General features: G+C 45.2%; 2 protein-coding genes across 8 annotated transcripts in view; one reads left to right on the top strand and one right to left on the bottom strand.

Annotated features, from left to right (window-relative positions):
* slc26a5 (solute carrier family 26 member 5) overlaps positions 1-18,846 on the top strand; it is a 33,694-nt gene extending 14,848 nt beyond the window's left edge. For 3 of the 7 annotated variants that reach the window (XM_035425520.1, XM_035425515.1, XM_035425517.1), the window contains 18 exons: positions 583-863; positions 3,588-3,727; positions 4,646-4,756; positions 7,117-7,298; positions 8,146-8,310; positions 8,650-8,802; positions 8,893-8,975; positions 9,123-9,270; positions 10,488-10,601; positions 11,203-11,280; positions 11,464-11,559; positions 12,846-12,952; positions 13,375-13,444; positions 13,630-13,722; positions 14,089-14,217; positions 15,416-15,610; positions 15,739-15,793; positions 16,489-18,846. In XM_035425520.1, coding sequence (XP_035281411.1) covers positions 709-863; positions 3,588-3,727; positions 4,646-4,756; positions 7,117-7,298; positions 8,146-8,310; positions 8,650-8,802; positions 8,893-8,975; positions 9,123-9,270; positions 10,488-10,601; positions 11,203-11,280; positions 11,464-11,559; positions 12,846-12,952; positions 13,375-13,444; positions 13,630-13,722; positions 14,089-14,217; positions 15,416-15,610; positions 15,739-15,793; positions 16,489-16,688 — 2,274 coding nt within the window. In that variant the 5' untranslated portion in view covers positions 583-708 and the 3' untranslated portion in view covers positions 16,689-18,846. Of the gene's footprint in view, positions 1-579; positions 864-3,587; positions 3,728-4,645; positions 4,757-7,116; positions 7,299-8,145; positions 8,311-8,649; positions 8,803-8,892; positions 8,976-9,122; positions 9,271-10,487; positions 10,602-11,202; positions 11,281-11,463; positions 11,560-12,845; positions 12,953-13,374; positions 13,445-13,629; positions 13,723-14,088; positions 14,218-14,839; positions 15,611-15,738; positions 15,794-16,488 lie in introns of those variants that run through there. The other 4 variants (XM_035425519.1, XM_035425516.1, XM_035425518.1 and 1 more) reach the window with 2 other exon arrangements.
* A 315-nt stretch (positions 18,847-19,161) lies between these two features.
* Positions 19,162-23,795, bottom strand: psmc2 (proteasome 26S subunit, ATPase 2). The gene is made up of 12 exons (XM_035425372.1): positions 23,631-23,795; positions 23,040-23,077; positions 22,685-22,766; positions 22,415-22,514; positions 22,100-22,231; positions 21,846-21,918; positions 21,665-21,760; positions 21,213-21,377; positions 20,851-20,938; positions 20,410-20,612; positions 19,861-19,957; positions 19,162-19,427 (listed from the first exon to the last, which is right to left on the bottom strand). The coding sequence occupies exons 1-12, from the start codon at positions 23,698-23,700 to the stop codon at positions 19,270-19,272; spliced, it is 1,302 nt and encodes a 433-aa protein (XP_035281263.1). The 5' UTR covers positions 23,701-23,795; the 3' UTR covers positions 19,162-19,269.
* Position 23,796: the final 1 nt, after the last annotated feature.

Genomic DNA, 23,796 nt, shown 5'->3' with positions numbered 1-23,796 from the left:
TGAATTTTCAGTCCCTGCATTCCTTCCATTTTCCCTACTTAATGATGACAGGAGATTTTGGTTGGTGACATGAGTTGCTGGTGCTATATTTATGTACGGGATGTCATTGCCATGGTATTATACATATTCATAAGATGCTTTATTGTGATATTTCAGCATCAGGTGTAGGGAGACCGTATGATCAATGTTAAATATAGAGAGCTGGGTGCCAGGTGTGTCTATAGAATTTGTAGTTAGAGTCGTACATAATCTGCACTTTAGACAGGTGTAGAAGTCTGCATGTTTTTCTGTTTGTTTTTTATTTATTTATTTGTTTGTTTGCTTAATTTATCCACATTTTTGGTGTACACACTGTTTCCTTGCGTCAGTTGTATCTAAGTAACCAAGCTCTAAATTGCATCTCTTTTGTTTACCTGATTTATTTCTAACCAGTCAGAATTCTCCTTGATGGCCGAGAAACACTAATTTAGTTTAATCTGTTAAACCACCAGCCCCTCCCCCCCCCTCCCCCCACACACACACTCCCGTTTGATGGCAGTTAATGAAAAACCATTCCTCACGGCGTTGTCTCCCCCTCAGTAGAGCCTCCTCAGAAGCTCCCTGCCCTGCCTCCTGTGTGGCCGTGTCCTTCGAGCTCTCCTTGACTCTGCGCAGTCCCGCCTCCTGGTCCCGTCTCCCACACCCTGTCATGCGGGTGCACTGTCTGTTATGGAACATGTAACGCAAGACCCGGAGGTCTCGGCCACCCTGAGGTACCATGTGGACCGACCCGTGTACACCGAAGGGGACATCGAGACCCACGTCCTGCACAAGAGGGGCAGGACTCCACCGACCATCCGGCAACGGCTCGCGGAGAAACTGCGGTAGGTCTACAGGGCTGCTGTTGTGCTTGTATACCTTAATCCATGATTTACCTCTCAAAGCTACCACTATGCCACCCACATCCGCACACATTGAGCACTGTAACTAACACACATGCGGTCTGATACATTCGTACACACCTGCGCTGGTCACTACAGGAGAGCGCTAGTGCTGAGAGGTATGTTTCAACCTTCTGTGTCAAATCTGCGGAACCAAGTCCAGCTCAGGCTACCCTGGTAGGAGGAGAATAACTGTGTTCCACCACAGCGGACTGACCCAGCACTTGAGCCGCAACCCAGCATGAGTCAACGCTTTCTTTTTATGCCTGGCTCCACCAATAAAGAAATAAAAGGCATTAGTAACACAGGAAATGCATTCCTAATATCATCACACGGTTGCTCGGTTACGTGAGTCCTTGCTGAGTCAGTTGTTGTGTAATTCAACTTTTGTACTGGACCAGCTGTTTGTTCGTGGTATTCTTTTGCACAATGTTTACAGGGATTGTGCTCTCTTGAGTTCAAATAAACCAGCCGATATAACTGTGCTTTGGGGTCATAACCTGTGTGGCACTGCCCGCATTCACAGAATCAACACAGCCCCCATTTGCACCGGTGAAACTTAAAACTACTAAATGCCGTTATTTATCATTTTAGAAGACTACTAAATGGCTAGTAAGCGTTTTGAATATTTAGTTGCATCTGAACTTTATTTTTCTACTGCTTTTCCCCATAGTTGGGTGCGAGCTAAATTTTAAGCTTGCTAAGCTGGCCTTTTTTTTCACGTGCGATCAAAGCCAAGGATTTTGTAGTACTATTTAAGCAGCTAAATGTGACCTCCCACTCTGCAGCCCGTGGGGCTTTTCAGTAAAGAGCGTGTGTGCGGTTGGCATTGATGTGTTCCCTAACTGTTAATATTTTTAAAAATCATTTCTGCTTGGGACCCAAGAAGCTGCTGAACTGCAGGTGGTTGAGAGGTTGGGGATATAATCTGACACATATTTTGAGCAGGGAGATAAGGGAGATGTCAATTTGTTAACCAATGGGTTTATGATTGAAATGGGGAGGCGCATTAGTTATGCATGTTTCCAATAAAGACCACTGTTTAGCTGACATTCTGTGTCACTTCTTTGCCATTCAGGTGGATGGTGGTGGTGGGGACATGCAGTACTTGCGTAGAGCTCAGGCCAGTGCAACAGCGTTGTTTACTGAAGTGCTTACGGAACACAAAGTCGGCCTTCTGCCAGATATAGGCCCAGTACAGGGGTTTGATGAGTGTAGTGAGGAGGAGACCGCAAGCCCGCGTGTTGTAAATAGGTTATCTTACGGCTTGTGCTTTATTGATAGTCTCAAAGTTTAAGTCAAACAGTCCATATAACTTTACGTCCGAGGTCTTCAGGAGAGCAATAGGCTGCCGCTGCCGTTACGACCGCAGGTGTTTGTGTAGTGAAGGCAGTGTGTATTTTCTACTTTACAAGATCGTCAGGGCCGTTCAATCAAGCCCCCCTGTTCAGCTCGGCAGTTGCTTAACAGTGGGTGTGCCGCGGTGAACATGGCTGCGCTTCCCCTTTTTTATTTTAAAGTCTGCACAAGTTCTGTTTGCGTGGAGCTGTGCGTGCCTTCTCTTTTTTTGTCACTATCAGATCGTGTTTCCCGTTTCACCAGACTTGTGGTCCACGGTGGGCAGCAAGTGAAACTTATGCAATTCCCTCCAGTCTGCAGGAAGCATTAAGAATGGCACCAGTGGCTTTATCTGCAACGGGGCGTGAGCCCTGCCCAGGCTACCCTGCCAAGTGCAATCAATAGTTTATTGTGAAATATGAAATACGACAGGCATCTGACTGGCTGTCACCCAATGAGTGCTGTAGACAGTCATTGTTAATGAGTTTGCGTAAGGTGCATCAGATGGAATGGAAACCAGGTGCCCCTGGTTGATTTACTTGTGGGTTTGCTCTCCGGTGCCAGTTTTTTTTCAAGGTGCCATTCTTAGTTCTTGGTTGAATATTTCTCTTATCCCTGTTGTCACGGGAATTGTTTCTAGGGGATATTGAGCGCAGATGAATTGGAGCCGTTGACTACGCCCTGTTAGGAATGGCATGGCAGTGTTTACACAAGATATGGGGCCATTTCACCCAGTGCACTGTACCGAGCGGAATTCAGTCGTGTTGGTTTGAGTGTAAACAGTGCAGCATAGCATCAGTGTCGGGCAAAAGAAGGTGGAATTCTCAGTAAAAGCCCAAAAGATGGCTTTGCTTTTCCCCCTATTCACTAGCACCACATTATGGTGTAGTCAGGAGGGGTATCACACCACTTTCTATTGGCTCTAAAGTTATGGGACATGTAGAGTAATGTATTTATAACCAAGAAATGCTAAATAAATCATTGGCAGAGAGAGAAAGTCATTGTGCAGGGATGTTTATAAAAACCTGTAGGGGCTTGTCATGGGACTTTAACATTGTAAATGCACAATTATATAATTATGACTAAGCAATAATTTCAGTACAAAGCTGGTATGAGAGCCTTCTATATGTGTAAATGGAAAGAAAAAAACTCCACTAAATGACAAAAATGCACGGGTGAAACGCGGAGTTTTGCACGCCGCGGACTCTGCCGTCGGCGTGTGTGTGTGAAGCGTCGGATGCGTGCCGGGATTCATCCCACGCGCTGGGCGCCGCGGCCGGAAAGCGGGGCCGATAACTCCTCTCTCTCCCGCTTCCTGTCCTCCTCTAGCTGCTCCTCGGAGAGGGCCCGGGCCATTGTGTTCAGCTTCCTGCCCATCCTGACGTGGCTGCCCTCCTACCCCGTCCGCCAGTACCTGTTCGGGGACGTGGTCTCGGGCCTCAGCACCGGGGTCATGCAGCTACCTCAAGGTCAGCAAGGGGACCGGGGTGCGAACGCACGGCGGGCATAACAGGGGGAACGATTGGCTTATTCATGCTGAGGAAGAGCACGCGCTTCACTTCCTGTCACACGGAAAAGCTGGGAGGCTGTGGAGCGCTGTTGAATCGCATCACATTTTGATCCACGAAGATCCTCGTCTGGCCGGTGATCGGAATCCCGTCGAAGATCCTTGCGGATCAAAATGTTGTGCAGATAGAAATGCATGATGGGAAGGAAAACGTACAGTCAAGTGCAGGATTCCCTGTCCTCTTATGTAGAGGTATTGTGCGATGTGCCTGGCTTGCAGCAGTATGAGTGAAGGTCATTGTCTGTTGTGTTCCGTTATTATTTGCTTAAGAGGGCTGTAGTACGGCTCCCCTGCTTGCGTCATTCAGACCTCTGTTTGTATAGCTGGACTACTGAGGTAGTTCAGCCAAAGGTATATCTGCCCATGACCCCAGTGGTCTGATTACTCAATAAGCACAGAGCCTGGCTCTCTTAGGTATCCAGTAATGCCCGTACGCTCCGCTGAAAAGAACTGCACCTAGCCTAAAGGTTTCTCTAATTTTATATTCTCATAGGCTTGCAAATGTGTTTGCAAATGAGATGGCTCTGTCTCCCAGCCACAGAGAGATCTATTTGTATGTATCTATTCATACAGGCCGCTCTATTTATACAGAGCGGCTTGGATGAAAAGCACTTTATAAATAAAGTTCTTGTTATGCCCTGTATGTAATGGTATCAAATTTCCAAAATCACTGCAATCACTCGTGGTGCAGTTCATTGAGAAAAGTTCACGGCTTGAGTTGAGCATCTGAACTATGAATGGCACTAGGAGAAGGGAGAAGCCCAGTTTTTCTCCGGTGATGTTGTGGCGCAGTGGTGCAGTGACCGGTATGGCTCCGCAGGTCTGGCCTACGCGATGCTGGCTGCCGTACCTCCCGTGTATGGCCTGTACTCCTCCTTCTACCCTGTCCTGCTCTACACCTTCTTCGGGACCTCCAGGCACATATCTATAGGTAAGGCTTCCCTCAAGTATGGTCCGTTCGCTCCCTCCCTCAGCACTGATGGCAACCTATGGCCCAGATATCTGGGTAGTGAAAAGCTGTTCTTTCTGGAAGGTTCTCTGATCCTTTCCTGAGGGGACATTGTCTCTGAGACCCGTGCAGGGACTGGGGCAGTAACTGGGGGCGCACTACCTCCCTGATTCGTTTTTGGCTGTGTGTCCTTCATATACGACCCAATACGGTTTTTGCTACTAAACTGGATGCCTCTCCCATGCTGGCTGAACGCTGATAACCCCAAGCACGTCTTTTCATGTTGAGGTTTCTCTGGCACAACCTGCACACCAACAAATGTCTTGCTTTTATTGAGTCTATTTAATTAGGAAGCATCTGAGACCTAGGTGTAAAAAAAAAGAAATTAATTTATTAAAGGGAAAAACTGTTCTGGGAATGTGAGTATTTGCTGCTACCTTTTGACTTGAGTTAGAAGTGGTTGCGAGTGCTTTAATTATTTCTGCTTTTGAGAGATTACGGAAAAGGCCGCTTTCAAAGAAAGTTTGTGATCTGGGCCTGGCCTACCTCACGCTGCGGGAGTGACCTTTTTAAAACGCCTTTGTTGGGGTATTGTGTTTTACTGGATAAACGAGCTTCATTTCATTGTATTTATCCGGGCTTGGAGCTGACCTGTAACTGAGTCTGGGTTCAGCTGCACACTGTGAGCCTGGATCCGTTTACTGTGGGAAAACAACAGCTTCCCAGCAGCTGAGGCCTGTGCTGTTAGCCAAGGCAGCTACTGCGCCGTCCTCCCGTCTGTGACTCCTCATACGCATCCGTGACTCCTCACGCGCTTCAGCATGCCACGCCACGGTGTCTCCGTGACTCGCACACCTCGACAGGCCGTAGTGTATCCATGACTCCTCACACGCAGTGTCTGACTCCCCTCACACGCCTCCCCAAGCCTCTGAAACACCAGCCTATCTGACTTCCCTGTTCCTGCGTGAGGGGATTGATTTATTTATGCTGCCTGAGCGTATGACCAGTTATGAATATGTTTCTGTGTATCATACTTCCCCTTTTCCTTTCCCAGTATCTCTTTCAAAAGTTCCGAAGAGCTTGTGTCAGACTAACTCTGAGGCATAACCCCCCCCCCTTCTTTTTTCCCCCCATGTTTCATCGTGACTTTGCTGCACACTGTGGAGAGAGTAGTGCTTTGATAACTTTGTAAAGGTGCCCTGCTGGTAGAGTTTCATTTTCCATGTTAAGTCACACTGTAGTCCCTGACCCTCACCAGAGCGCTCAGGAAGGAGTGAAATGTTGTTGATTTCAATGTTCCCCTCTAAACTGCTGAGTCTTCTTCTGAATCCCCTCCAGTGCCCCCCACCCCCCCCCAAAGGGAAGGCGGGGCAAACGTTTCAGCTTTCTGTGCTCCTCAGTGACGCACAGTGCTAGCTAGCTTACGCCACAACCCAAAAACAAAAACTCAACAGCCAAAGCAGAAGGTTCCGGCTGACGCCGCAGGGGCTTATGATCTCGGGAGAAGGTCCAAGATTCTGTGGCATTTCCAGAAAGGCCAGTGGACAGTTTTAGTCTGAAGGGCAGGCCTGCATGTGTCCTTCTGATTGCGAAATTCTGACCTACTGGCTAACCTACGTCCACTTTCTCCATGAACACCACGACTGGACAACATGCGTTTCCAGTCTATCTGGAAGTCAAACTTTAAAACACTTATTTAAAATAAATTAAGTCTCACTCTTTTGTTCTCTCTATCACTCTCTCACTCTCACTCTCTCGGCCTCTTAGCTCTGGCATGAGAAGGGGCATATCTGGGCGCTGGTTCAAAAGTGTTAACATGGTGTGTGTCCATACAAAGGCATGTCTGGTCCTGTTAGCACAAAGCATGCCAATGTTTTCTGCAGCTTAAAATGGCTACTGAGCTGGGTTTTAAAGCACGGCTTTTGATCAGAGTCCTTTTTCCTAGAAGTCCCCGCGCAGCTTTTTCATGACAATTGGTTGTGTGTTTCTAAGGGATTAATTACCCTGTCGCATGGCCCCGACCAGCATCTTTAAAAAGGATTTTAGTGAGGGGGGAAGTTGGTTACCTCACATGGCACCAATTAGTGACACCCACCTGGGTTATACTGGGTGCTAGGAAGACAAAACTGGAGACATTGGTTTTCACCATCATCTCTCATTCCCTTAGTGTTTAACAAGAGGTGTTCAACTGTGTGTGCGTGTGTGTGTGCATGTGTGCGTGCGTGCGCAAGCATGCATGTGTGTGGGTCTGTACGCGTGCATGCGTGTGTGTGTGTGTGTGTGTGTGCATGCGTGTGTGTCTCCACTAGCATATCCCTCATGTCCTGTCTGTGCTCCCGCAGGCACCTTCGCTGTGATCAGCCTGATGATCGGGGGCGTGGTCGTGAGGGAGGCTCCTGACTCCATGTTTTACACGCAAGTCCTGAATGGAACCAACGTGACCGCTGTGCTGGACACAGAGGCCCGGGACGCCAGGCGGGTCCAGCTGGCTGTGGCCCTCACCTGCCTGGTGGGCATCATCCAGGTGAGCTGCCATGCTGCCAGGACCCCCTGGGAATGTCCTCCTTATAGGCCAGGAAAGCTGTTGCTACATGGAACAGTATTCTTTCCACGATAGGCGTTTAGCTGTATTCAAATGCTTTATGTGTTGTCCTTTGTACTGGTGGTTATAGGAGTGCAACAGTATGCAGACATAAGAATTATTCAAGCAAAAATTAATGACAGTATGTGAGCACTTTGTTCTGCTCACAGTAATGGCCATTTTTAAAATCTGATTCTTATTGTCATTGGCGTAATCTCATAAAAAAACATTTGCATTCTGGGAAAAGGCAGTGAGAGAAGAAATGTAATGGATCTGGGTAATGGAAGGCTTAACAAAATACCAGTGTCCTTATTCTAATGTAGAGTAAACAACTTAATACATGGATACTCAAATCTGGCCCTCGATTCAAAATCCGGCCCTGGTTTTCTTTTCTCCCTGGTAATTAACTGAACAATTATTTTCACTGATTGGCCAGACTGTGTCCACACCTGGCTCCCAGGTAAAGGGAGGGTGGAAAACCAGCAGTTCTCAGCCCTCGAGGACAGTGATTTGAGTAACCGAGACTTAATGCATCCAGGGCAGCTGTGTTGGGTTGGGGTTCTCTGGTTTGTTTTTGAGGGAGTGGAGTTGAGAGTAGAGATGGTAAATGGACTAAATGGACTGCATTTATATAGCGCTTTTATCCAAAGCGCTTTACAATTGATGCCTCTCATTCGCCAGAGCAGTTAGGGGGTAGGTGTCTTGCTCAAGGACACTTCGAAACGCCCAGGGCTTTGCGTAAACGTGTCTCCTCCGCCTCCTGCTCCTCCTCCGTCTCCTCACCCCGCAGCTGCTCCTGGGCCTGCTGCGCTTCGGCTTCGTGGCCATTTACCTGACGGAGCCGCTGGTGCGCGGCTTCACCACGGCCGCCGCCGTCCACGTCTTCATCTCGCAGCTCAAGTACCTGCTGGGCGTCCAGACCATGCGCTTCAGCGGCACCCTGTCGGCCATTTTCGTGAGTTCCCCTGACCCGGCCTTCCCGCCCTTCACCGGCACTGCTCTCATTCGTTATTACTTGATCGCGAAGCCCTGCTGTTTCCGGGATCTTCCGTTCTCGAACCAAGACCAGGAGCCCTTGCAGCACAAGGCACTGCTGTGTAAACTGTTTGTCATCTGTTATTCTGGTCCCTAGTTTGTCCTCACACACTAATGGTGTTCTAGTGAACTGATTGCATTGTTCTTTTTCTGTCGATGGTTAGCCATAAAGAAAAATAGATAATGTCATTGAAATGTTTGCCTGGGAAAAAGGTGAGCCGAGAGTATCGCTGACACATCGCACGCTCTCTCCACTCAGAGCCTGGTGGCCGTTCTGAAGAACATCCTGAGCACCAACGTGGCCACTCTCGTAGTGGGGCTGGTGTGCGTGGTGTTCCTGTACGGGGTGAAGGACCTGAACGACCGCTTCAAAAAGAAGCTTCCCATTCCCATTCCCGGAGAGATCATCGTGGTGCGTTTCCATCTGCTACATCGTGCTTATTTTAACACGCTGCGTATCGGTCTTTCCTGCGTGACTGCGTTGTGATCCTCTCTTGTACAGGTGATCGTTTCAACTGGGATCTCGTACGGGATGCAGCTCTTTGAGAACTACAATGTGGAAGTTGTTGGGAAAATTCCCTCAGGGTAAAATATTATATATATTAAATAAAACATAAAATACATAAATTTATGATGGAATTGATGAACACCTAAAGCAAATTCTGTATTTCCGGCATGGATGTTGTCAAAGCTGCAGAGAAATTAAATTTCATTTCTTTTTTTCTGCTGTAGGCTTCTTCCGCCTGCTGTTCCGGATTTTTCCGTTCTGCCCAACCTGGTCACAGACTCCATTGCCATCGCCATCGTGGGCTTCTCAATGGGAATCTCCCTGGCCAAGATCTTTGCGCTTAAGCATGGATACAGCGTCGATGGCAATCAGGTAACTTCCCCCAGCTCATTGTGTCCCATGGCGAAGCTGACTTGGTGTGGTGAGACCGTTCTGTTCGAACTAATCCTGTTCTCATGTTCAGACTGTTCCTGTTCTAGCCGTTCAAACTGTTCTTGCTCCAGCTTATCGTGGTGTCTTAGAACTGTTAGCGTTCCAGCTGTTCTATCAGTTCCATTCTGAAGCGAGCTGTCCTATCAGGGTTGTGTTAAACGTGAGATGTCACTGCACCAGCGCTATTGCTTTGGCTGGACACGCCACCCGTCAGCCACTCTGAGATATCTGAGTCATAGTGTATAAGTCCTGAGTCTGAGTCCTGTATAACATCCGGAGAATCCGCCCCTTCCTCACCACCTACGCAACCCAGCTCCTGGTTCAAGCGATGGTCCTGTCCCGCCTGGACTACTGCAACTCGCTGCTGGCTGGTCTGCCAGCATCCGCCATCAGACCCCTGCAGCTCATCCAGAATGCTGCAGCGCGTCTGGTCTACAGCCTCCCCAGACATTCCCATGTCACCCCCCTGCTCACTGACCTCCACTGGCTGCCTGTTATGGCTCGCATCAAATTTAAGACCTTGGTGCTTGCATACCAGGCAGCTAAGGGGTCAGCACCAGGATACATCCAGAGGATCATCAGACCCTACACACCAGCCAGACCTCTCCGTTCTGCCACCTCTGGACGCTTGGCACCTCCCCCTCTTCGCGTCTGTACTTCCCGCTCCCGTCTGCTGTCTGTCCTGGCCCCTCGCTTGTGGAATTACCTCCCCGTGGCGGTCAGAACAGCAGAGAATCTGACTACCTTCAAACGCAGACTAAAGACTCATCTCTTCAGGCTGCATCTCTCCCCACCCCTCCCTAGCCTATAGTTTAGGTCAATGTACCTAGTTAGGCTAATACGATCACGTTAGTTTTTATTTGGCAGGATTGTTTTTGTTTTGTCTGATTCTGATTAGGCAATGTGATTTCAGTGCTAGTTTGTACTTGGCAGGATTGTTGTTTGCTGAACAGGTTACTCTACAGGGTTGGAGTCCTGATCTATGTGGTCACTTCTGGCACTACGATCTTTACTTCACTCTCGTGTGTTTCTTTTGCACCTCTGCACCTTGAACTAATGCACTTGTTGTACGTCGCTCTGGATAAGAGCGTCTGCTAAATGCCTGTAATGTAATGTAATAGTGTGAGACGTGCTTCTAACAAAGCCTGTTGTTGCAGGAGCTGATTGCCATGGGTATCTGCAACTTCACAAGCTCTTTTTTCCACACATTCGCCATCACCTGTTCCATGTCCCGCAGCCTGGTCCAGGAAAGCACAGGGGGCAACACACAGGTAACCACCGCGCCCCCCCCCCCCTTTTTAAGGAAGGACAGAAATCAGCACAGTACAGGTTTTACTACTGAGGAATGTACCAGTCATTAAACACCTAGTGTACACAAACTGTCATGTCTGTCCTTTTTCCTTCTTATGTGTTGTCATGTGATTGCTGCATTACTGCCTGTTTGAATAAGGTCCCCTTTTTAAAATAGACAAGGTGGAAGAAAATGTAAACACCTGGCATCACAGGCATTCATGAATAGCTACTGTAGTGAATATGCCTTTTACAAAGCCTAGTGGCTTTACACGGGAGCTCATTAACAGCCCCAGTATGCTGTGGACGTTAGCCATCTTCCCAGTCCAGTATAAGCTAAAATGCATCCTATTAAAATGTTCAAATTTAAGGGTCCATTTTCTCTCGAGGGCAGTTGTTCCACATAGTTTTTATCTCCTTGGTTAAACATGGCACCTCATTAGGGTACGTTTATTGCTGGTGTTAAGGCATAAAGATAAGGCCAGTTTGTTCACTGCGTAAAGCAACATGCACGGTACATGCGTAATGCATGAAGGAAAGGAATGTTGGATAATGTGTGTGTGTGTGTGTGTGTGTGTGCAGATAGCGGGGCTTCTGTCATCTCTGGTGGTCCTTTTGGTGGTGATTGCCATTGGTTTCGTGTTCGAGCCACTGCCTCAGGTGAGTGTTTGCTCCCCCCGGGCAACTTTGTCAAAAAAGTATAGTACCCCTGTTTCACAGGTAAATAACTCTTAAAACACATGGGTACCTCATGTGAAGGCCATAGGTCATTGTGAAACGATGGTCAGTGTGAATGTGATTTGAGTGGGCGGGGCCTGAGAGAGGGGTGCTCTGACTCTGCAGACGGTGCTGGCGGCCATCATCATGGTGAACCTGGTGGGCATGTTCAAGCAGCTGAAGGACATCCCTGCCCTGTGGAGAACCAGCAGGATCGAGCTGGTGAGTCTCTATCACCACCACGCGCACCACAGAATCAACCTCACATAAAACCTGATTCACCTGGGTGGCCTAAGATGGCCTTCCATTCCAGTGGGTGTGTTTCAGGACAAATGTGGAATGATTACATAACTAGCAGCAGACAAACGTACAAGCACACGCACACACAGCCATACATTCCAACATTCTGCATAATTTGCTAAGGAATCCGGTTTGAGCCCACTGCTCACCCAACACTGCTCTGCAAAGTTCATGGTATGCGTGGAATGTAAATGAACAGCTTGGAGTGTAGACAGGAGGCTGCATGTTGAAGGTTAAGATGGCATTTTGCAGAGCCTAAAGGACTTTTCACAATATTTATTCGATTTGTATTAATCACCAGTTTAGTCGATGGTCTTTTCCAACCTGCCCAAGCTGCTGCCGTTCAGCTCTGTTTCACTGTGGCTCAACTGGTTACTCAGCTTGGATAGTTTTCAGTAGCGTCGCCTGGCCATTTCCATGCCATTGAGTGTAGATAGAAACTCATCAGTGCATCTCCATAGAGTGTCAGAGAGGCCCAAGAAGGAACCCCCTGCACTGCCCTGGTACCGGTGTTGTGGATCTGTGCAGGCAGTGTTGGTTTCTGAAGCAATTTAGCCTTCTGAGGATTTTCATTGCAAAATTATATTGTGTGGGAAATTCAGGCTGACCAGTGTGTGGCACATATCTACGGGGGAAAAAGTTTATTTTGCGAGTAAGTTGTGCTTACAATGAAAGTAGGCAGTCTGGGTTTATTATCACAGGATCTTGCTTGACCTAACTGTAAATCATCTGCTTATAAAGCTGATGAAATATCACAGGACCCTTAATACGATGCAGTAAGACTCTTAATGCATCAGTGATCAAAGGCAGTGAAATTTGATGAGAACTGTAGGGTGGAGTATTCCATGAAAAATATTCAATACTAAGAAACAATCCAAAAGCAAAATGATATGATATGTTATGAAAGCCATCCCAAAAGAGGCTGTGTGAAACTGTACCGCAGTTTACCTTGGACTCCTGTACTGTAGAGTTGTTTAGCTTGTTGCAGATACAGAGATATAAATCTGAAACTGATGTAAGAACACAAACAAAACAAAACAAAAAACCTGACTCATCATGATAACTTCCCAGCTGGAATGCTGAACCCGCACAACCACCTGCTGTTATTTGGAATGTGTGTCTTGGAATTTTATACTCTTCATAGAGAGACCTGTGAGTGCCATCACTAATGTTTTGTATGTTGTGAAATCTCTCTCTGTGACTTACAGGCTATCTGGCTGGTGGCCTTCGTGGCCTCGGTTTTGTTGGGCCTTGATTACGGGCTCCTTGTGGCCATTGGATTTGCCATCCTAACTGTCATTTATCGGACTCAGAGGTAAGGAAACCTCGGCTCCGTTTGTGTGTTCTGTACAGAAGTTGCATATGACTCTGAAAATTAACTGCTCAGACTACTCGGGTGTCTGCTAAATTGATCACTGCAAATTGGAGCATCAATACTGATGTGTGGAATACATCAAGAATTAGATTTGCTGGACAGCAGTCCATCCTGTTTCACAAATAAAGTCCAGTCCACCAGAAAGTTAAGTTTTTTTTTTATGAAGTGTTATTCATTCTTGATATGGCATTTATGTCATGGTCACAAATGTAGTCATTTCTACAGTGTGTGCTCGAGTCTCAGGTTCTGTCTGTATCGCTTACAGGTTTACTGTATTACATATAGCGTGGTACTTACTGGTGAATTTGCTTCTCACTGACTGAAATTGTTTACTCTGCTCCAAATGTCTTCTTTTTTCACAGTCCGAAGAGTATTATTCTTGGACAGGTCCCTGACACAGGGATGTACTACGATATTGAAGAATATGAAGAGGTAATAAGTTTTATTTGATTGTTCAAAAAAAATATATAGACTCGTATTGTTTTATCTGCTAATTATTAAAATGGTACAAAGGTGACAGGTCTGTACAGTGTCTCTGTCCCATTTTCAGCGATCCTTCAGCTCTGCACTAAAATTGCGTCACTCTCCCCGCCTCTGTGCTCTGCTTTCTGTTCCAGGCCACTGAATGTACTGGGATTAAGATATTCCACACAAACACTTCCATCTATTTTGCGAACAGTGAACTCTATGTCAGTGCCCTCAAGGAAAAGGTGAGAAAACCCTTATCTTGGCTGGAGAGAGAGAGAGCGCTACTGTGCGGTTTCTCTGTAACCTTCATCTGCTTTCATATCGGAGGGAAAACCTGTTTTCCCACTCTGCTGTCAACTGCAGTAAGAAGGAAGCCAAAACAGTGGAATGTATTTGTATTGACTTTGTCAGGATTGCGGTCTGAATTATGTCAGAAAGGAAGACCATGAAAGTCCAGCCCATGTTGGGGCCTGTCAGAATCAGTGGCTTGTACATTATTAACCTTCGTTTAACCAAGAAGTCTGGGGCCGGGGATTACAATGTCGACGGGTTCCCATGTTTTTGAAGTCATGTGTGTAACCCTGGCGATCCGTGTGCGGCCCTCGCAGACGGGAGTGGACCCAACGCGGCTGCTGGCCGCGCGGAACTCCCACAGGGAAAAGGTGAAGAAGTGGGAGAGAGAGAAGAGGTCCTCGGAGCAGACCACTCCTCAGAAAGTGAGAGCCATCGTCAGACTGGTGAGTGCACAAGAAACACTCCTGTTGAATTCAGTTTGAGTACTTACTTACTTCCGTGGACATGCTACAGTGTTTTTAAATGTTGTACAGGGGCATGGAATGTATTATTAGAAGCTGTGGGAAATGCCCAAATTAAAAATGACAGCAGTTATGTAACATTTAACTTAATCAAAAAATGTTTTTAAGTTTTTTAAAAATTAATGAATGATTCACCTAACTAATCATGCTCTTCAATCAAGATCTTAAGTAGAATCAGGTGTCTTAGTGCTGGGCTAAAACAAAAATCTGCTTTATGAATTTTCGATGAATGAATGAATGAATATTTCTTTTTACTGCAGTGATATTCAGTCCTAGATCTGGAGAGCCACGGGGTCTGCTGGCTTTAGTTTTTTCCTTAAGAAACAGCAACTGATTCAGACCCAAGAAACCAGGTGACCTGAATTAACTGTGTAATCAATTGCTTCAGTTGCTGTACTACTTGTGCTGAGTAACAACGAAAGCCACCAGACCCCACAACTCTCCAGGACCAGGAGTGATGGCCACTGGCTCAAAGTCTTGATGTTTTGCTGCATTTAACAATTTCATCCATGTTCTCTTTCTGTCCTGACCCTCACCATATCAGATCAACTAATTCCTTTTGTATGTGTCTCAGCCATAAGCTCAGTTGTATGATTAGTCACTTGACTGTGCCGTTGTTGTGCCTATGGGGATCTCTGGAGGATAACCATTGAAATGCAAGCCTAAATCCCTTGAAGTCACATGGCGGATACGAACATGTGGCCCTAGCCATAGTGTATTGGCCATCCTGCTGATTGATTAGCAAGTCTTTTGACTTGAGTAGTTCCTGATTACTCATTCCTGTTTGCCATTCTACTCTTAATCAATGTGTACTAACTGGGTTGTAAAGATCAAGGGAATGTGTGGCCAGCAGACATAATGGCTTCAGAGACCGATATTTCTTGCATTATTGTATGTTCAACATTTTCTCTGTACGCAGTGCAGAGTAACAAACTATCGAGGCTCCATGTCTCTGGGAGGAACGCCTTCTTTTTTGAAGTGCAGCTGTAATCGGCTGAGAGGCAGGTTGTTATCGTGAAACCGCGGCGCCATTGATCGAGAGTTTTGCTATAATTTCTCGTAATTGCGGTTGGCTGCGAGTAAGGCGTGAACTTCATGCTTCTCGGTGGCTTTGTGATAGGATGTAGAGATGGGTGTGACTCACGAGGTGGTGGGTAGGGAGGAGCCCCAAAAGAACGGCCATGTCCTGGAGGCGGACTCAGACTCCGAGGAGACCCTCATGTTCCTGGAGCCCCTCAACGCCGTCCACTCCATCGTCCTGGACTTCAGCCCCGTCAACTTCATCGACTCGGTCGGAGCCAAAGCCGTCAAATCTGTAAGCAGCCATGTCGGCACTGAGGAGCCATGGAGCTCTCTGATTTCCTACTCCTTTGAGGTGTTCTTTAACTGATTGTTTATACGTGCTCACTTTGTGTAACCATTTCCTGCTGTCTGTGTCTGCAGGTAATAAAAGAGTATGCAGAGGTTGACGTACAGGTTTTTCTTGCTGGCTGCAGCAGTAAGTGTTTTCTTACCTATTGCTATTCATAAAATAATTTGGTGTGCATCAAAGAATCTCAGACTTAAAAATATTGAAGTAAAACTCTATAAAATTATTTCATTCAAAAAGAGTCTGCAAAATAAGCAGTTTGAATGCTTTTTCTGTCTTTAAAGTTTTTGGCTTCTGAAGTTTCTAAATTCAATCAACGTTTGTCCTTAACTTTGACTTGCAAGTGTTACAGTTTTTCTTCAAGTTTGCCGAGTTAGTTTCAGAAATTGCTGAACTCACCAAACTGTCTCTGAAGAAAAATAATAATTATTGCTTTTAATTTATAGTCAAAGTTAAAGACAAATGTTGATTGAATTTAGGCCTCTTCTGTATTTTTGCTTGCAAGTTCCTTAGTTGTTTTTTGTTTACATATCCACCCCTCTGCCTATTAAATTCAGTCTTTGTACAGTTTCTTAATCTGTCTTGTATAAAAAATCATTCTTATCATACAGACTGCTGCTCTGTCTGCTGCTGGTCTTCCACCTTGTGCTATTTATTACATTTGGATCAGGTTGTCATTAATGCTCCAGTGTTTAGTGCAGGTTGTTACAGATAAGCTTTGGTTTTACACCCAGTGATGAAATTATTAAGGGTTCTCTGGTTGCCATTTTCTGAATGGAACTGAATTGGGAGGAAAGCGTTCACCGTCTCTTGTTGCTGAACAGGGACCTTGCTGAAGGACCTGAGGACGCTGAACTTCTTCGGCGGCGCGGTGACCCCGGAGCGGGTGTTCCCCTCTGTTCACGACGCCGTGCTGTTCTGCCAGCACCGGCTGGACCTCCGCAGGGACAGCCCGCCCCCCAGCGACAGCCCGCCGGCCAGCCACGGTCCGGGAGACGCCGACGCCAGCGGGACGGAGGAGTGAGGCGGGACGGGCCCAACGGGAGCCCCGGGCACAGACGCACACACTTTCCAAAATCCACTTCCACTTCCTGTCCCTGGCGAAGAGTGGGTGGAGTTTACGGATAACATTCCAGTAGGCCTTCTTGTAAGGTGGGGAGATGAAGAGCCATTTAAGATATTTAGCAGCCTTTGGTTTTTTTTTTTAACCAAACAGTGGTACATATTCACCAATGAGGCTCTTTCTGTTTCTCTCAGTATTGCTTCTGAAAGATCACAAGTTGAATAGGTATGGTCAGAGTAGCGATCTTGCTTCTGTTACACGTCTTTGGGGAAAAATAGACATTCAAATAGACTTACAGAAATGGAGGTGATGATACATGTAAATAAAAAGGTTTCAGTGTATCCCCTCCCCAAAGAAAGGCAATTATTTAATGTATGCTGCTTTTATCTTGGACAATATGACGATGGCAGGCAGGTTGTATTCTGCTTGCAGTGTTCTTATCCTCTGTAGATCCTGCTTTCTGCTTCGTTCTTGGCGGTGTGGTGTATCGTCCAGGATTGTACCTTGCGATGTATAGTGAGCAGGCCTTCATCAGCCAGAGGACACTATACCTATGCTCATGTTGAGTCTTGCTTTCTGGAAACGCAAAACAGGAGAGTAAATTTGCTGCTGCATTTGTAGTGTTTTGTGTGATGTTCAAATTCTTAATTCGTTAGAGAAGACCTGTTGAAAAAAAGATGTGCCCCCCCCACAGAGGTGCCCCATGGGACATATAGAACACTTTATTTTGTGTTTTATGTCTATGTTACTGATACAGTGAAATGGCCCGTGAATGTGCTTGTTACAATCAGATGGTTTGTGTCTGGCTGGCTGAATTGGAGGAGACTAAAATTTAGACTTAAGGAATCAAGTGGTTAATTACCTGAATCAATCTGCAGTAGACCAATTTACTTTTAGCTGTGTCAGTTCTGTAAAACCTGCTTGGTTTTACAGATGGTACAGCATCATGTGACAGCCTGTTTTTTCTGTACCCTGTGAGATATGGGTAGATTTACTTTGTTCCCATAATTATGCATAATTATGACATACAGAGCATTAATCTGCGGTATGTTTGCAAGGCCTTGTGCTCCACTGTGGAGTTTGTTTAACCCACAGTTAGAGAAATTCACCTCAATCCACAGCTCAACTAAAATTGCTGCCTTTAAAATCCTTGTAATGATTATATACAGATCCTGGACAGTAATTACGTGTGCAGACGACTGACATGCTAGTTACCCGAGCACAGCCAATGGGAACAGGTCGAGGCCACTTACTGATTTAAAGGAAAGATTTCAGCCTCCTTCATTTCAGGGTCACAAGCCTCCACCGATTTGTGTATCTGTAGACGTTACGGATTACTCCACCTGCATAACACTGCACTGTGGGAGCTTCCTTTTTAGGTTTATCCTAAATTTCCATTTATTTATTCTGTGCAAACATAGAAAAGGTGGGGACCAGTCAGAATGAATAGTTTTTTAAAAACTATTTTATGTTGAACGTTTTTGTTTAAATGTATGGCAACAGATACTGTGAGCAGGAATGTAATTTTTGTTTTAAATCTCCAGGGCTAAATTTTACCTCATTCCTATATTTTGACAATTAATTTATTGCCTATGAACATTTTACAAAGGATGTTCACAACATGGTCCTATGTCAGTTTCTGGTGACTGTTAGATGTGTGAAATTCTGCATTTTGATGGACCTTAATCATTTTCTCAATCTTTGATGGAATATAAACTGTAAGCCTATTCACTGGCTTCCCAGAAATACCTGGCTCTTTTCATACGGGCATTTAACAAAAATTGTCGCTTTTTTCTGTATTCGTATTTCTATTTTTGTATACACATTATCCATGAAGCTGAATAATTACTGAAGCAACTCCAGTTAAGTACCTCACGCAAGGGCGGTACAGCAGTCCAGTCTTGAGAGGACGACCCATTGTGCCACACGACAACCATTAGCTCCTGTTTTGCTGTACTGTGTGTTACCGTATGTCTATAGTGTGTGTGCACGCGCATCCTTCCCGAGAAACCAAATATTTTTGTAAAACAGATTAAAGAAAATGTATTGGTGAAAATGTGCTTTGTCTTAGAACTGATGCACTTTTTACATATAATTAAATTTGTTCCAAGATAAATAAGGTGTAGTTATTTTTTCCTCTCTTGTTGAAACTGAAGGCAAGCTGTCATGCCAAAAATCTAGCAGTTAAGCTCATAAGAATAGAGAAGCTCATTTAATTACTTGATGCACTGCGGCTGGTTTCCCATGGTTAACCTATGATGAAATGAAATTCTGTGGTTTAAGGAACAAGCCAAGGTACGCCCTAGCAATGAGACGCAATTCCCATAATCAACGATGTTTGTGAATTTTGGCAGCATTGTATCATTCAAAATATTTAACAGTGGTATTTTTTTTTGTGAGGAAGTAATTCACCAAGGAACACATACATTCAAGCTGGATTTTCACTTAACCTACAGTTTATTAGGTTGGGTACCCAACAGTAGACATAGGAAAGAAAACGTATAACCGAGCACAATCAAAGAGACGAATATGACGACGTTGCTTAGTTGTAGGTCATGTATCTTGGAGTGGCGCTGAACTTGGCGTACGACTTGATGACCTTGTTCACGGCCTCCAGGAAGTCCTTTTCCGTGGCGATTTTCCTGCGCGCCCGGATGGCGAACATCCCCGCCTCGGTGCACACACTGCGGATCTCGGCACCTGGAGAGAAACGGGCAGCCATCGTCACCACGCTGCTGCAGCTCAGGCGTTTATGGGTACAGTCAGCTACAATTAAGACTGAGGCTCGGCTTCTCTACGGTCAACTTGGGGATTTTAATAGGAATCCTCTGTGAAGCTGTGTAACAGGCTTAAATTATGGACTTCACTTAATCTTAAAATAATTTAAAACAACTAAATGTAAAGGAAAACCTGGAGGATGCCATTTGCACCATAGCCATTAAACATTACAACAGTGTGCCGTTACATTACGGTAAATTCATTTAACATTCACTTAACTTCAATTCAGAGCAAATTACAAAATGAAGTGACTTCAAGGGCAACAGCAGTACAGAAAATACTAACACAGCATCAGGGGGCAGTCTTATCAAAGTGCTGGGATCAGCTGTGCAGCTAGCACAGTCCGAAAGCTTACCTGTGCTGTTGGGACAGAGACGAGCCAGCAGCTCAAAACGGATGTCCCTCTCCACGCTCATGGAGCGCGCATGAATCTTAAAAATATGAGTACGACCCTGAAAAGGAACCAAATGAAGACCTATTTACCTCCATGAACATACATGCTGATAATCCACACTGGCTGACAATGGGCAGTCACATGGGGCTCCAAGAAACATCATGCAAGGCAGCGGCTCCCAAACCATTTCGATCTTAAGACCCTTCAAAAGACTACCCACTGGCTAAGGACTCCCATCTCAGTAAAATGGTTAACGTATGAGCCCTCAATTGCTTTAACCCTTTAAGGTGTAGGATCAAATATGTGATTAGAATGTTCTAAACTGAATATTCTAATGCTGATGTAACAATCACTACTGGCAACTGAAATCAAAGTAGTTCTACAACACTGACTTATAATTTCAAAAAACTGAGACGTTCTCTTCAAAGGGTTAATTGGTCCTTTTTAACAACTAATAATATATGGTCCTGTGGCTACCCACAGTTCTGTATAGTCCACAGTGAAACCCACCTCCAGGTCAGGCAAGCTGAATTCAATTTTCCTATCCAGCCGCCCAGGCCTCATAAGGGCCGGGTCCAGGGTGTCGGGCCTGTTGGTCGCCATCAGGACCTTGATGTTCCCTCTGGGGTCAAAGCCGTCCAGCTGGTTAATCAGCTCCAGCATGGTCCTCTGGACCTCGTTGTCTCCCCCCGCGCCATCATCGAAACGTGCCCCTGTACATCAAAACAGAAGCAATCAACTTTTTACAATGAGGGAGAAAAACTGCACAGAGGAGACTGCACCTGCCACCAATTCAACATGACTCAGCAGAAAAGGGGTTAACACAACACATTTTTCTAATTTCATTAAATTGCGCAGGTACCCAATTGCTGAACCAATACTGTGCATAATTTCCAAGTGTTCTGCTGAAAAAGAAAAAGAAAAAAAGAAACTGACACCAAGACAACGTACCTCCAATGGCATCAATTTCATCAAAGAAGATGAGGCAAGCTTTCTTGGTCCTTGCCATCTCAAACAGTTCCCGTACCATTCTTGCTCCCTGAAAAGAGAGGAGGGGTTGATTGGGGAGGCAAGATGAGTTCAGAGCCTAGTTCTTACACTGGGAGAATGACCACATTTCATTTTTTTTGCTGCTTAAATAGGCCATATTTTATTCTGTTTCATTATATTGTACCTGGAGCCCTCTGTATTTTAGTCGAGTTTATCTTTTATAATGCCATGAGCCAATAATACTAATTTATGTTATCACATATTTCAATGGACAGTTAAAAATTTTACGCTCGTCTCCTGTGACCTGTTGGGCAGCCCCTCACCTCCCCCACGTATTTCTGCACCAGCTCAGAGCCGATGACGCGGATGAAGCAGGCGTCGGTGCGGTTGGCCACGGCTCGGGCGCAGAGGGTCTTCCCGGTGCCGGGGGGGCCGAAGAGCAGGACTCCCTTCGGCGGCTCGATGCCCAGGTTGACAAAGCGCTCGGGCTGGAGGAAGAGATGAGAAACAGATCTTTTCATAATCAAAAGAATAAGGGATTTAGCATGGAATACACCATGGTGTTCACACTACACAGCACAACAGCAAATAAAGAACATATCATTTAAGGTTTACCATACCATTTAATGTTACAATGTGTACTTTCCTACCTTTACACAGCTACATGGTTTTTTCTTTTTAAGGGATAACAGTTATCCACTGTCAGTGGTACAAGGCTAACTTAATGCAACACGCTGGAGTGTAATTCAGTGTTGGAGAAGAGTAACATGCTTACATGGAGAAGTGGGGTCTCAACAACTTCCCTCAGCTTCTCGATCTGCTCCTTACATCCACCCACATCGCTGTATGTCACATCAGGCTTCTCCTCCACCTGTGAGAAAGGCTCAGTTTAGTACTGAATACTCAGACACAAAAGCGCACGCCGCCCCAGAAAGAACAGGATCCCCAGCTCTTACCTGCATCATTGTGACAGTTGGATCAATCTTAGGAGGAAGGGGGATGTGGATCTGGTACTTGTTCCTGTCAACACTGTGAGTGAAAAATGAATATTGAGATAGAACAATAAGTACAATACACTGAATAACTTGAATAATTACAAATATACATACAGTAAAAGACAACTAATTGGACATACTTAAGAGCCAAGGAGAAAATGCCATTTCCCTTCGAGTTCTAACTGGCATGGACACATCCCAGTCTTCATTCTTACCCAACTCTCATCCCCTCCTCAATATCAGTGGGAGCCACCTGGTCACTCAGGTCCACCACAAACTTGGCAAACTGCTTCACATTGATGATGTACTTTGGATCCTCGGAGTCAGCGTTGATGATCTTGGTACATCTAGCAGAACAAAATATAAAACACTGATTTCATAGCGCGCTCATCGTATGACAACAACACAAATAAACTCTGAAAGGCTTTCAATATAACTGTGATTATACTGCAGCTTTCAAATAATTATGTAAAGTGCAGTTTATAAACAACATAACATGCTTGAAGTCTGTAAACTGACAGAGGGCATACCTGGCCACCTGCAATGGTTGCTCACTCTGCAGTGTCTGTTTGTCTGCAGCCAAATCCCAGAGGGCAGGGGGAGCCAATCCGGTGTCCGACTCCTTGATTCCTGCACACAAAAATGGGGGAAAGAATTAGCATGCCCAGATGTATGGGAAACAGACACCTTGAATTAGCATGCCCAGATGTATGGGAAACAGACACATTGTAAAGCATTGGCATGGTATTATGCATGTACTGTAGTAAAACTTTCCAAAATAAACTGTAGTCTATACATACCAGTGAGCTCATTGATCTTCTTAAGAAGCTGCTGAATATCATCTTCTACCTGCTTTATTTGCCTAGAATAGGTACTCTGACCCTGTGTAAAACCACAAACAATACAGTATATGCAAATAGTACACATCTGAATACATTTATCATATCAGAGACGATATTACGATATATAGCAGATATATCTTCGTTCCCTTATCTCGTAAAAAGTTAATGATCCCTTCTTTCGTAAAAGTTCATACGGTTAGTGTATGCAACATTAACAAAAACAAACCAATTTTTACACATAACGCTAAAGTTAACGTTATTACAATATGTTTTACACCACTGTTGGTTCTCAAATAAATGTAGGGTAACTTACATAAGTCTTCAAAAGGGCGATATCACCTTCATCCAAAGCTGTAATGCGATAGTTAATAGTTAATAACTACACAATGTGATACAAAATATCACTAATACGTTCGTACGAATGAATTCCTATGAACGTTAGTCTACCTGACAGGACAGCTAATAACATTATCCGATACTTCGGGAAACCACCTCATGGTAGCCTTGTTTATAAGTAAACTTACTGCCAGTTCTTAAATTAACTGGCTATATAAATTTGATTTTAGCTAAGTTAGCTACCCAACTGAATGTAGCTAGTGCTAGCTAGGATAACTAGGCCACATACACTTGAGAAAATACTCGGCTACAGCCTGTCTTTATATAAAATGGCAAATGACCCGGTCATTTCGCACAGGTACCGCCTTGACATTTTTCTGAAATACACATAGCTTGCCTTTGTTAACAATAGCAGTAAAACATTCATAGCCGGTTCGTGGCAGAAAACATAGCTACGGCAAGCAAGCAACCGTTAGCTAATAAGCTAGCTAACAATCATTAGCCAAGTAGTCCAAGTTAGATCCACACGTTAGCTAACAGTTAACTGGAAATAATTGTCTAAAACTACCTCTGATCGGTTTATCCTCCTTATCCTCTTCCTTGACTTTACGTTGTTCGGTTCCCAAATAATCTGGCATTATTGCTGTGCTTTACGTTTCAGCTCAGAGAGACCTTCCAGTCTGTTTCAATATTCAAGCATTACACAGCAGGTTTATTATCTTCCGCTAAGGCAA

The sequence above is a fragment of the Anguilla anguilla genome, chromosome 7, assembly GCF_013347855.1.
Source record: "Anguilla anguilla isolate fAngAng1 chromosome 7, fAngAng1.pri, whole genome shotgun sequence".
NCBI classification, from domain to species: Eukaryota; Metazoa; Chordata; class Actinopteri; order Anguilliformes; family Anguillidae; genus Anguilla; species Anguilla anguilla.
This window is presented reverse-complemented; position numbering and strand designations above follow the sequence as displayed.